Raw genomic sequence first — 12,182 nt, 5'->3', positions numbered from 1 at the left:
AATTGTTACACTTGCTTGCAGATCCAATATATTATCCATTTGAATATTTTACTCATTCCAGCATTTTCACAGAAGCCAAGAGCTGATTTGTGCAGTGGTATGGATAATTTCAGTAGTTACAAGTTACTATGCCTGCAGAAAATCCAGATTTTTCAGCCTTCTGAATTTGGTGACATTTAGATCGATGGTTCCACTTCTTTCTCCAGACTTCCTATACATTGCTTAACAAGTTAGATGGATAAAGTATCACAGCAAGATATTACTTGATAAGCTCAAAAGTTGAGAAAGATTCCTTTCATGTATATAACGAGACTTTGACATTTTCAACAGTCAGAATCACTTCATTTAATCAGAAGACTGCTAATCAAGACAGACCATTTTTCATAAAGTATAAAATAATCAAGATAAGAAAACAAATGGGACTGAAAATGTACTTAATGTTGGTTGGGTGGTATGCTAGCTGGTTTTAAATTATTCTCCTGCCCTGCAGTCCAGTCAAAATATCCAGCCATACATATCATGACTATTTTATATTATAAATACAGTATAAACTTTTAGGAAAAAATGATATAATTTGGAGTGCAACTGCAATTGAATTTACTGCAACGAGAGAGAGAGAGAGAAGGGGGGGGGCGCATGATGACATAAATCCCACACAAGTCTCTAGAGCTCTCAAACCACAGCAATAAAGTCCACGCAAGGATCAAGCCATGAGGTCAGTATTTCCATGTTTGGGATGAGACAACAAACAATATCAGGCATGCTCACTGTATAAAAGGCATCTCACACAACAACTATAGTCATATAAAACCAGTACGAACAATTAAAAATAAACTAAGACAAAAATTTAAAAAAGCATTATCATTATCATCATTAGCAGCAGCAGCTAAAAAAGCAGAGACAGTTAGTCAAATGCAGCTGACATTGAAAGCTCAAGAGAAAATGGAGACTTTTTGCCAAGCTTGTAAACGTTAGTAATGGGCTCCAGGCAAACTGGTCTCAGAAGGAAACTCTACAGCTTATGAGAAAGGGATAGCCATCTACCTCTGGTGGGAGCTGTCTAGTTAAGGTGTCTGGTGGTGGGGACACCCAGAGAACGACCTTTGATTATTATTTTAACGGACTGGTGTTTGAGTCCCAGTTCTTTGAAAGCTGGAGTAGGGCTGCCAACTCCTGAGTGATGCTGTTTCTGAAGATTTCCCTCCCTCCACTGCCACCAATATTTCCCCCCAGTATATTCCATAATATCCAGCCATTAATGTCTCCAGGACTGCTTTCAGTCGTCACCAGGAGATTGATACTTATTCCTGAAGACTCCAGTCCAGACCAGTTCTAGGTAACTCTAGGCTGCAGAGATGTTCTCAAATGGTGGAAGGGGAAAATTCAGCCCTGTGGATCTTGTTTAGGGCTGCTGTATGCTGCAGACATCAAGGCTGGCTGTGTCTCCACTGCCATGGCAATGGAATCATTCTCAGGCTTCCCCCAAGATCTGGAGTCTTGCAGGATTGGAGATTGTGTATGCAGAGTGCCTGCACATCTTGCTCTATTGACTTCATAAGTAGGAACAAAGCAGCTGATGAGGAGACTGCACCTTTCCTCTACACTGAGTCAGGGAGCAAGGAAGGAGCAGGAAGAGAAGAGCAAGGGTGATTTAACCCTCTCACCACCAGACTCGATCCTTGTTTCCCCAGTGTCATGGACTGTTTGTTAGGCAGGGGCTAAGTTGCCCTTTAGCTCCAGTAGAGGTCATGGGGGTGATGTCCACAACAGGTTCATATTATCCCACTTCACATGCTATTGAGTGCAGTGGTACTCTTGGTTACTGTGGTGTCTGTGAGAAAAAGCACCTGCCGTAACAGCGATGGCTGCCGCTTCCATGATCAGCAGCTTTTGGCACCAAACCAATGCTGCTGTAGTAGGGATGTGCATGGAAATGGCTGGCTCCGTTTGGTTCAAGTCCAGACTGGACCAGTTCGGTCTGGCCGGCACCCCTTAGAACTCCACCTCCCCGGTTTGGTTTGGTCCAGGGGGCGGGTTTGCAAATTTGTTTTTAATTTTTTTTTAACCCTTAGCCCCTTTGGGGGGATTCTTCTAGGCTGCGAGGAGGGTGGTGGTCTGCGAAGGTCCCCCCTCCCCCTGCCGGCCTCAGTCAGCACCGCCGTGGCCCGGTTTACCGTTTTTTACGGCCCATTCGGGCCTGAGTATTTCAACATAGCGGCCATTTTCTCCACCACCACTCATGCACAAATGGTCTCTGTGAGGCCTTGGGCCATGCCAGGCTTCACAGAGGCCATTTGTGTATGAGCAGTGGTGGAGGAAATGGCTGCTGCGCCAAAATACTCAGGCCCAAACAGGCCAAAAAAGGCTGTAAACAGGGCCACGGAGGTGCTGACCAAGGCCGGTGGGGGGAGGGAGAACCTTCACAGACCCCCCTCCCCACAGCCTAGAAGAAGCCCTTTGAAGGGGCTAAGGGTAAAAAAGATTTTTTTAAAAAAACAATCGTGAACCCCTCGAACTGTTGGGGTGGTGGTGGTTAGGTCTGAGGTCAGACCAAATGTGGGGTGTGTGTTAAGTTGGACCGTGAATGGTTGAACTGAACTGGTTCAACCTGGAACAGGTTCAGGGTTGAACCTGTTTGCACACCCCTATGCTGTAGTCATAAGCGGTGATGTCCAGGGGGTGAATGACAGTGCTGTAGTGGAACTTCCCACCTGTTTTTGGCACTGTAACTACATAAAGAGGGCTACTGAAGAAGGTGGCCCTTGCGAAACACTGATCCCAGATTGCTGATGCACATATATTTGGGGACCAAAATATAGGTTTGAAAGATCTCATATAAGACAGAACTTATTAGCTGCTAGTTTTTTGTTATGTGTGGAAAATATTCCACTTTAAAAAAAAAAAAAATTAATTAATGGCTCTAAAATTAACGACACTAATTTTCTTTATTAGCAGCTCTTTAAGGAAGTGTGTTTTATTAGCAGCTTTTAAGAAGCCATAAACATGTTTAAGGACTCCCAAATGAGTGGAGTAACTATCACAGTTAATGATTTATGATGAAAAATGGAAAAATTATATATATGATGCATCAGGCATCAAACCTGCTCTGAAAGTTAAGTGACTTTCAGGGTTTTCTGCTGAATGCGATGCTTAGAATAGAACAATGGCTGACATCCTAGCTAATGAATCATCAACACAACCGGAGAAGCACTAGTGTGAAAGTAGTGCTTCTGAAGGGTTCCAGACTAACACAAGTGCGAGTGGGGGAATTTAAGTGATCTCCCCTTCACTTTTGGATGGCACAGAGTCAGAGGGCTTCCAGGGAAAGTGAAATCCCATTGAACCAGCAGGGAGCTGAGTTGAGTGGGACTTTTCGGAAGCACCAGAGCTTCTCCTGGTGCTTTTGTGTTTCATTAGGCAAGATGTCCATGTATTTACACTCCAATTTCTTTTTTGATCTTCCCCCAAGCCTCCAAGTAATTTGAGGAATTCAGGGACTATAGAGCTGATGTCATTTAGATGTCTATCTCAGGCAACTGAGTTATAATTCTATGGTTAATGGCTAAACTGCAAACCTGCCTATGTGAGAGCCAAACTATGTGGAAGTGAATTGATGGAGTTTCCTCACTTCTAGGTTTTGGGTTTTTTTAGGAGCTGGATGCAATCAACACTAAGTAAAGCAGAACTTACAGTTGTTTGTACCAGATATTGTATGAAAACAACAGCATGAAAAGATGGCTAAAGATCCTAACATTATGCAAAATTTAAGTCAATATTAGAGTTAAAATAAAGAGTCATTCAACAGAGTACATTTCCCCATAATAAGTCATCTTGGTTGCACATTTATTTTATTTATTTAGCACATTTATATACCACTCAGAACCTATGTCTCTGTGCAGTTTACAGTAACCACCACTACATATGCACATGCATATGTAGTCTTCAGTTCATGCATCAGTTTTCATATTTATATCTTTTGACCTGGTCGTTGCAAAGGGAACAGAGTAGATCATCTTACCTGTTGTTGACCTGATGGTTGAGGTGATATTGGAAGATGCCATTGCAGGGATACATTCATCATCTTGAGAGTAACCAGCCTGAATGGCACGCAAGTAACTGTGGCTTCTGGTTCGGAAACATCCTGGCAGGTCGAGGGCATCCATTGCCTGAGCTTCAACTTCACTAAACACTGATTCACAAACAGATTCAAATTGCCCATTGACCTCTGCTTCACTCATCTAGATAAACAACAACATTGTATTTGGTTTTTGTTGTTGTTGTTGTCTTGCTTTGTCTGAAATGGAATTGGCTTCAGCACTTTAAAAGAACATACATAAGAACATGAGAACAGCCCTGCTGGATCAGGCCCAAGGTCTATCTAGTACAGCATCCTGTTTCACACAGTGGCCCACCAGATGCCTCTGAGAAGCCCATAGGCGAGTGCTAAGGACATGCCCTCTCACTTGCTGTTGCTCCCCTGCAACTGGTATAAAGGGGCATCTTGCCTCTGAGGCTGGAGGTGGCCTATAGCCACCAGACGAGTAGCCATTGAAAGCACCACTTCAACATCAACACGGTACCTCATCCCGCCCAAACCCAGCAAACCTAGAAATATGCATTAAAATGCATCAGAATAATTTAACTGAGTATACCACCTAATGGTGCAGTGGGGAAGTAACTTGCCTAGGGAGCAAGAAGTTGCTGGTTCAAATCCCCTCTGGTATGTTTCCCAGACTATGGGGAACACCTATATTGGCCAGCAGCAATATAGGAAGATGCTGAAAGGCATCATCTCATACTGCACAGGAGATGGCAATGGTAAACCCCTCCTGTATTCTTCCAAAGAAAACCCCATGGTGCTGTGGTCACCAGGACTTGATGGTACAACTTTACTTTACATTCAGTTTACTCTTAGTTGTGTGTTAAGTAGACCTGCCAGACAGTTCTGATTTTAGCTTGAGATTAGATTTTAGAGACTGATTTTTACTTTGGGCTATAATTCGTAAATAGAAATAATTTCTACACAGCCCCCAAGCATTAATTTGCAAAACCTATGCATTAGAATTAAATAATTGGAGAGTTCTGACATATTTCAGCCCTCCATATTTGTTTTCTAAAGCTGAGCTCAGAGAAGCAGCTCCAAGTCCTAACAAGGATATGGCTAAAAATACCACAGTTCCACTCAAACACCACTAGATTAAAAAAAATACAAGCATTGTTAAAAAAGGTGGCAAAACAATTAGATGTGTGGCCCTACTGCCCTTTCTCTGAGGTGGTTAAAGGATTAATCCACTGAGAGCAGCTCATTCGGTACATCAGGGGTTGATAAGAACCATGACAAGGAGTACATCTAAGAGCAATACTGCATTTCAAAAGAAGTAACTACCTTCTAGTACTAAAGTATGAGGCAGCCATGCTGTTGTTAATATCCTGTGTATTCAGAATTGCTCAGCCTTGACAGTTCTGCTTTGTTCCATTGCATCACTTAAAGACCAGGATATTGTTACAGCAATAGATGTGAGGTGCAAAGGAAGCGGGGATGGGGTGGTGGGGTGGGGGTGGGGGTGGACTGTAAGCAAATGGGTGTTGTAGCCTCAACATCACAGACTAGCTGTCTCACAAAAATAGGTTTGGGTTACCCTATATACTGTAGGCCGTATTGGTGTATTAGTGCTTGAGGGCTGCTCCTTTGCAATTCTATTTTGTGAATTTTTGTAAACTGGTATAGAAGCCAGGAATGACCAGAATGCAGCTTACACATATACATAAACAGAAACCAATTGAGCAGCAACATGCCATGGCTCATAGATTCATCAGGGATTTTTTTTCTTCTTCACAGGAAAATAAAAAGTAACCCTTTCATATCCTTTGGTGCTAAGTACCAGAATAGTCTTTGGTTCAGGAGTGGCTACTATAATTTACAGTAACAACATTACCTGGCATTATTTATTGAATAAATTAGTAAACCATCAAAATCAGGCATATGCAAATAAACTGCATTTGCATACCGAGGTCTGGTCTATACATTTGCTCCACTGAGCATAATCCACAGAATGGCTATAAAACTAGCTGGCTAATATTATAAGCAACTTGGACTCTAAACTAATTCCTCTCTCTCTCCCTCTCTCTGTTTGTGTGTGTGTGTGTATATATATATATATATATATATATATATATATATATATATATATATGTGTGTGTGTGTGTGTGTGTGTGTGTGTGTGTATATATATATATATATGATAAAACAGAAGCAAGATGCTTTCAAGTTCCAAAAGGTTGGTCAATTTATAAATAATGTCTACATTTGGGCTTAGTATATACTTTGAGATACTAATCAAGAGTAAGTGGAACATTAATAAAGCAGCTAGAAAGAGGATTTATTCAAGAACAAAGGAAGCAGCTGTTTCTTAGGTGAAAAAGTGACTCATCTATAATGTGTCATTTATAATAGGAGATTGATTTAAAAAAAAACTCAGTACACATGCTAGGGATTAGGGATGTACATGAACCAGTTCAGAGGTCCTTTTCCAGACCTCCAAACTGGTCTGGTGGTTTGGCGACGGAGGCAGATTACTTTTCAGGAGCAGGAAGGGTACTCTTACACCCCGCACATTTCCCCTACTGGCACTGTGCCCAAAATCACTGGGGTGGGGCGGCAACGTATCCTCCTGACTCCCCGGTCAGCATCAGACTGGAAGTGGCCGGTGCGCATATGCACTGGCCACTTCAGACCAAGCACTGACTGGGGCAGCAAGGGGATATGCTGCTGCACCATACCAGTGATTTGGGCCATAGTGCCAGCAGGTGAAAAATGGTGTGTGTGTCGGGGGAGGGGGTAAGAGCACCATCTCTGCTCCTTAAAGGTAGCCCCCCCCACCTCTGAACCAGCCATCTGCCAGTTCGTGCACATCCCTACTGAGAATGTGCTGAGGGATGTGCTGAAAAGCGATTCAGCTGTCCAAATCGCCAGCATCACCCTTTAAATTCAAGGGCTTATACAGCCCCTTTAAAGCAGAGGAGATCAGGTCCATACCTGCTACTCCTCCATTCGCGACCATTGCTGCCGTCCCGGCGCTCCTCCTAGCTATGCCCATGTGCAGACAGGGCATCTCCCAGCTACCCCTGTTTGTTGCCGGCGTGCAGGGGAAGCTGGGAGATGCCCCATCAGCACGCGGAAATAGCCGGGGGGGGGAAGGGGTTAATGGGATGGCAGTAATGGCAGCGAACAGAGGAGAAGCAGGTATAGAGCTGCTCTCCTCCACTTTAAAGGGGCTGTGTGAGTCCTTGTTTTTAAAGGGATGTGCAGGCCATTCAGACAGCTGAATTGCATTTCAGCACATCCCTAATACGTATCCAGGTAAACAAATGATATTGGTAAAGAATATATACATTGGGATCCAACTCCTGGATCAATGGAAAATGCTTATACTTTTGACAGCAAACCCTGCTTTTTATCCCAGCCTGTAGCCGAGATTAAGGGTGTAAGCGGGCCCTTAACTGTGGTGCTGGGGTCCATGTGAATGTTCGGGCAGCTTGCTGCGTGCCTAGAGCTCCCGTCTCCCAGGGGGTATGCACCATGCTCATTGTGCAGTGCATTATGGTATTTCCGGGAGTCAGGATACATTGTCCCAGGCTCTGGAGATCTGTGCTTCTGGGAACACTGCAGATTGTGCGGGAGCACGGTCCATGTTCCCACCAACATTCAACCATCATCTGGGGGAAAGTAAGCTTTGTGCAACCTTCCACCCACCTCCAGTCATGTGAATAGCCTTACTAGTGTGGATGGATGTAATGTGAGAACTGGATGGTCATAAATGCATCCATAGCAATGTTCAAGGTTGTGATGGCAGTTTTTCCAGTTACTGTGATCATGTCACATCCTTTGCACAGTGTATTCATGATCACCCAGTCCACAGACATAACATCCGCTCATATCAGTGCATGTTTAAGATAACATGCACTGTTTAAGAGTGGTCATGGCTGCTTGCATACAAACGCACACACAAAAGAGGAAGAATATTGTATTCTGAGCCAATATCAGAGAGAGAAAGCTAGTTGATAAGAACACGTAGTTTTCGATTCAACAAATTAATGAGCATTTCAGCGAAGAACCTCTGACCAGACTGAAAGGCAGATCGTGTCACCTTCCATCAATACACTCCAATCATTAAATTATTCTGAAAATAATTATATCTGACCCTCATAATTATTATTTCATTTCTAACTGAATTAAATGAACCAACATACTTTGGAAAGACAAACATGCTTATTCTGAAGAGTCTTATGCTAATGATATTAAGGAAGAAAGATGGGCTAATGAAGTTATAAGTATGGTGATCTTATTCGCTACTTGCAAATTCAATTTGCTAGCAGAGAGCATAACAGTGGGGAGGGGGAAGCAAAAATCATATATGCAATCCATTGTGTAGTCATTAAGCATTAATGGATGTTTAGAGAGGCATTAAGGGTAGATATGTACCACATTGTTGGGGGATTACAAACCCACATCTGATGTGCACCTGTCAGCCTTTTACCTGCCCTGATCTTACATTATTGCCAACTCCTTTGCACCTGGGTTGAGGAGAGATATGCAGAAAGAGTCAGAAGCCATGTGGACAAAATATCCTTCTGTCTCACATCATTCTTCTTCTTCCTTGATGGATGGTGCTTTGTGAGCCCATTTCTAATGCTAAGAGCCAATGTGGAATGTGAGAGGTTTCCTCTGCAGACATCCCCTCTGGCTGTAATAGACATTTGCAGAGATGTGTGGTTGCCACCAAAGACCCGTGCTTCCCAATCAATGTCTGTCTCTTTCATACATTATATATTTGTGAGTACATGTTAACCCTTTCAATGGTGCACCTTCAAAACTAGTATGTAAAGCAGACCAAAGACTCTTCTGGTGTTATTTAGAAAACAAGTTTCATTTGTGCAGAAGCCAATTGCTTAATAGCATCTCTTTAATCTCTACCCAGTATTTGTCTTTAGAACAGCTCAGATAGCTTAAGCCCTTAAAATTCCATTCATTTTACTTGGAACGGTTTAAATTCTCAAGTCTCTGTTGTTAATTAAGAAATAAAAAAATGTTAAATGCAATAAATGCCAGCTTTTTAAAAGCTGAAAATAAGATAGAAAAGTTTCTAACCTGGCTGATGCAGCTGGCCTGACTGAGCGTGCTGACTGCTCTCATATAGCTCTGATTCCTTGATCGGAACTTGGGGGAATTGTAGTTTGCCGACGGATTCAGGTTGTGACCACCAGGCACATCGCTTGCAGCTTGCAGGTAGCTCTGGCTATTAAGAAAAGATAGGGGAATACAGTCTTCAGCACTAGAGAACTAGTCTTAAAGGTTCTAGCCAGGTGGGATCAATCTCCAATTAGTCTGGCTCATACAAACAAAGGCTGGTCTCTCAATCAGTTGGAGAAAATGTGGGACTCTCAGACTGACCCAGATTCATATCTGGGGTGGGGATCTAAAAATTCAAATATTTTTGTTTTAGGTTGTTCAGTGAATTAAAATGTATTACAGAATAATGGTACCATTTGAGGATTATACTTGGAGGCTTGGATAAAAAATTGTTTCCAAATGTAATACCTCTATTAGTGCTTTGTAATAAAGAAAAACTGTAAGTGGGCAGTTTTTCCATCTATCTATCTATCCATGCATTGGCTGAAAAGATCTGGGTAATGATCATCATGGACAGTTCACCCCACAATGTATTTCACTCAAACATTGTGGCCTAATTCTGGAGAAGATGATTCACATTTCTCAATTATATCATTCCACAAAGTCATTGTATACATGACCTGAGAGATGCAAACAGTATATATTATAGCATGTTTGTACATAAATGCTAGACACTGTAGACCTTTGCATGAGTCTCTAAGGTGCTAACTCCAATGGCACAGCTCGTTATTTAATGCTCCATATTCAGTAATATGTTTTCTTTTTGCACATACAGGAAATGATTCAATAAACCTTGAAAACACCTTGACTATGCTATACAAAAGGGTCCGATCTTTCTATTCTATCTACTTTTTCATCTTTTAAGTTTGTTTATTGCATTTGTTGAACATATATAAAACAAAACAGAAAGGGGGGCATTCAAATAGTTTTGCAAGAAGCCCCAATATGGCTGGAAGTGCCTCAGCGGTACATTCCTTCAGATTCTATAGCACCCACACACCCTGTCTATATTCAGCTCCTCCTATCATAAAAAATACCCTGAAACACTCTCAGTACTAATCATTCTGGTTGACTGGACAGCATTTACAATCAGCCCATCTACTATAGAACCCCATGTGCTGTTGGCTGCCATGATCTTTAACAGCATGAATGGTATTTGGATATCTGAAACATTAGAATAACTAGAATAGTCACAAACTTGTAAATGTCCTACTTGAGGATGTACTCAAGACAACTACTGAGTCCTTCTCAAATCTTACTGAACACTGACAGCAAGACCAAGAACTATTATTATTATTTATTTATCATCATCATTATTATTTATATACCACTTTTCAAAAGTGGTATATAATAGTGGTATTATATTCCACTTTTTAAAAGTTATCAAATTGATCATGTTGCTTATATGTCCTGTATATTGCGTAATTTAGTTGGCACTACCTACATTAAATACATTAGAAGTGCAATGATTCTGTTAAAGCATCCAACAACAGCATTAATGTCATGGGTTGCCGGTTCGAATCCCTGCTGGTATGTTTCCCAGACTATGTTTCCCAGACTATGGGAAACACCTATATCGGGCAGCAGTGATATAGGAAGATGCTGAAAGGCATCATCTCATACTGCGAGGGAGGAGGCAATGGTAAACCCTTCCTGTATTCTACCAAAGACAACCACAGTGCTCTAGTCGCCAGGAGTCGGCACTGACTTGACGACTGACTTTACTTAACGATATGGGTGACTCTTGTTGCTATCCACTACAATGCTTCCATTCTTCTTAGGAATTCTACTTGCCTGGTTATTTTCATCACATTTTACACTTGGGAATTTCTGTTGTTCTCCCTTGTTGTGTAATACTTTAAATCTGAACTTACTGAACATTTGTTTTCCACAGGACTCTCCAGTATACTGAGATCATTTTTTAATCTGTATCCTACCATCTAAATCATTTGCCATGCTTCCCTAGAGATGTATTCTGCCTACTGCTTCTTCCAAGTCATTAATGAAGGTGTTACAGTAAATAGCATCATGACTGATCCACATGGAACCCCAAAAGACATCTCACCAATTTAAACTGTACACACTTATTAAGTGAAGTATATATTAGGTGAACTTTAAAAGTTAAGCTTTCACTTGTCATCTGCAGAAAGGTAGCCACTGGATTTAATTAATAAACCTGTTCACTTTCTGCTAGCAGCATGTATGGAAAATAATTGCTTATGCTTCAAAACGACGAAAACTACTCCTTACTCAACATTAATATAGTAAACACCACAACAGCGACATGCATTAATAAGACTGAAATCCTACACATACTTAGGAATATAGGAAGTTGCCACACTGAGCATTGGTCCACCTAGCTCAATATTGTTTACACTAGCAGAGGCTTCTCCAAGGTTTCAGGCAGGAGTCTTTCAAAGTCCTACCTGGATTGAACTTGGAATACAGAGCAGCTATTCTACCACTGAGCTATGGCCCCAATTCAGTTCTAGGAAACAAATACCACTGAACTTAGTGGCTGATATACAGAGCAAGGATGCACTGGTGAAGTGAGAGAGCAACAGACAGAACTTCCCAAGAGGTGGAGCTATAATTGGGCAGACACGTTCAAGGAACCCAGGCCCAGCCCAGCTCCTGGGAGCCACCTAATTTGTGCACCCCCGCCAGAGCCTGCACAAGTCCTCCAGAACACATTCCCAGCTAGCATTTGTTGGCTGGGTGTGCCTTTTGTTCGTCCTCACCACAAGGGGGAGAGTGAACAAAACACCCACTCCAGTGAGGGAGAGAAAGAGAAATAAATGGACCCAGCCAACAAACACTGGCTGGTAATGCACTCCGGAGGACTCACACAGGCTCTCTGGGGCCCGGTCATGTTCAAGAGGTGTCAGTGGCACACACACACAGTGTGCCCCCAATGGGGCTGGCAGAGAACTCAGCCCCCGTTCCCCTGGCTCCGCCACTGCACTGATGGCTGTCATTATTTTACCCTGGT

The 12,182-nt window shown here is 42.3% G+C and overlaps 1 protein-coding gene and 1 long non-coding RNA gene across 16 annotated transcripts in view; one reads left to right on the top strand and one right to left on the bottom strand.

Moving 5' to 3' along the window:
* Nucleotides 1-12,182, bottom strand: part of DLGAP2 (DLG associated protein 2) — a 691,732-nt gene that overhangs the window by 66,823 nt on the left and 612,727 nt on the right. For all 15 annotated transcript variants that reach the window (XM_053286136.1, XM_053286148.1, XM_053286135.1 and 12 more), the window contains 2 exons: nucleotides 9,149-9,296; nucleotides 4,019-4,238 (listed from right to left, as the gene is read on the bottom strand). In XM_053286136.1, the coding sequence (XP_053142111.1) occupies nucleotides 4,019-4,238; nucleotides 9,149-9,296 (368 nt within the window). The remainder of the gene's footprint in view (nucleotides 1-4,018; nucleotides 4,239-9,148; nucleotides 9,297-12,182) is intronic.
* LOC128340691 (uncharacterized) overlaps nucleotides 1-12,182 on the top strand; it is a 64,909-nt gene that overhangs the window by 37,188 nt on the left and 15,539 nt on the right. The window lies entirely within an intron of this gene.

The sequence above is a fragment of the Hemicordylus capensis genome, chromosome 1 (assembly GCF_027244095.1).
Source record: "Hemicordylus capensis ecotype Gifberg chromosome 1, rHemCap1.1.pri, whole genome shotgun sequence".
In the NCBI taxonomy this organism is placed as follows: Eukaryota; Metazoa; Chordata; class Lepidosauria; order Squamata; family Cordylidae; genus Hemicordylus; species Hemicordylus capensis.
Note: the sequence above shows the minus strand (reverse complement) of the source record. Positions and strands in the feature narration are given on the sequence as shown.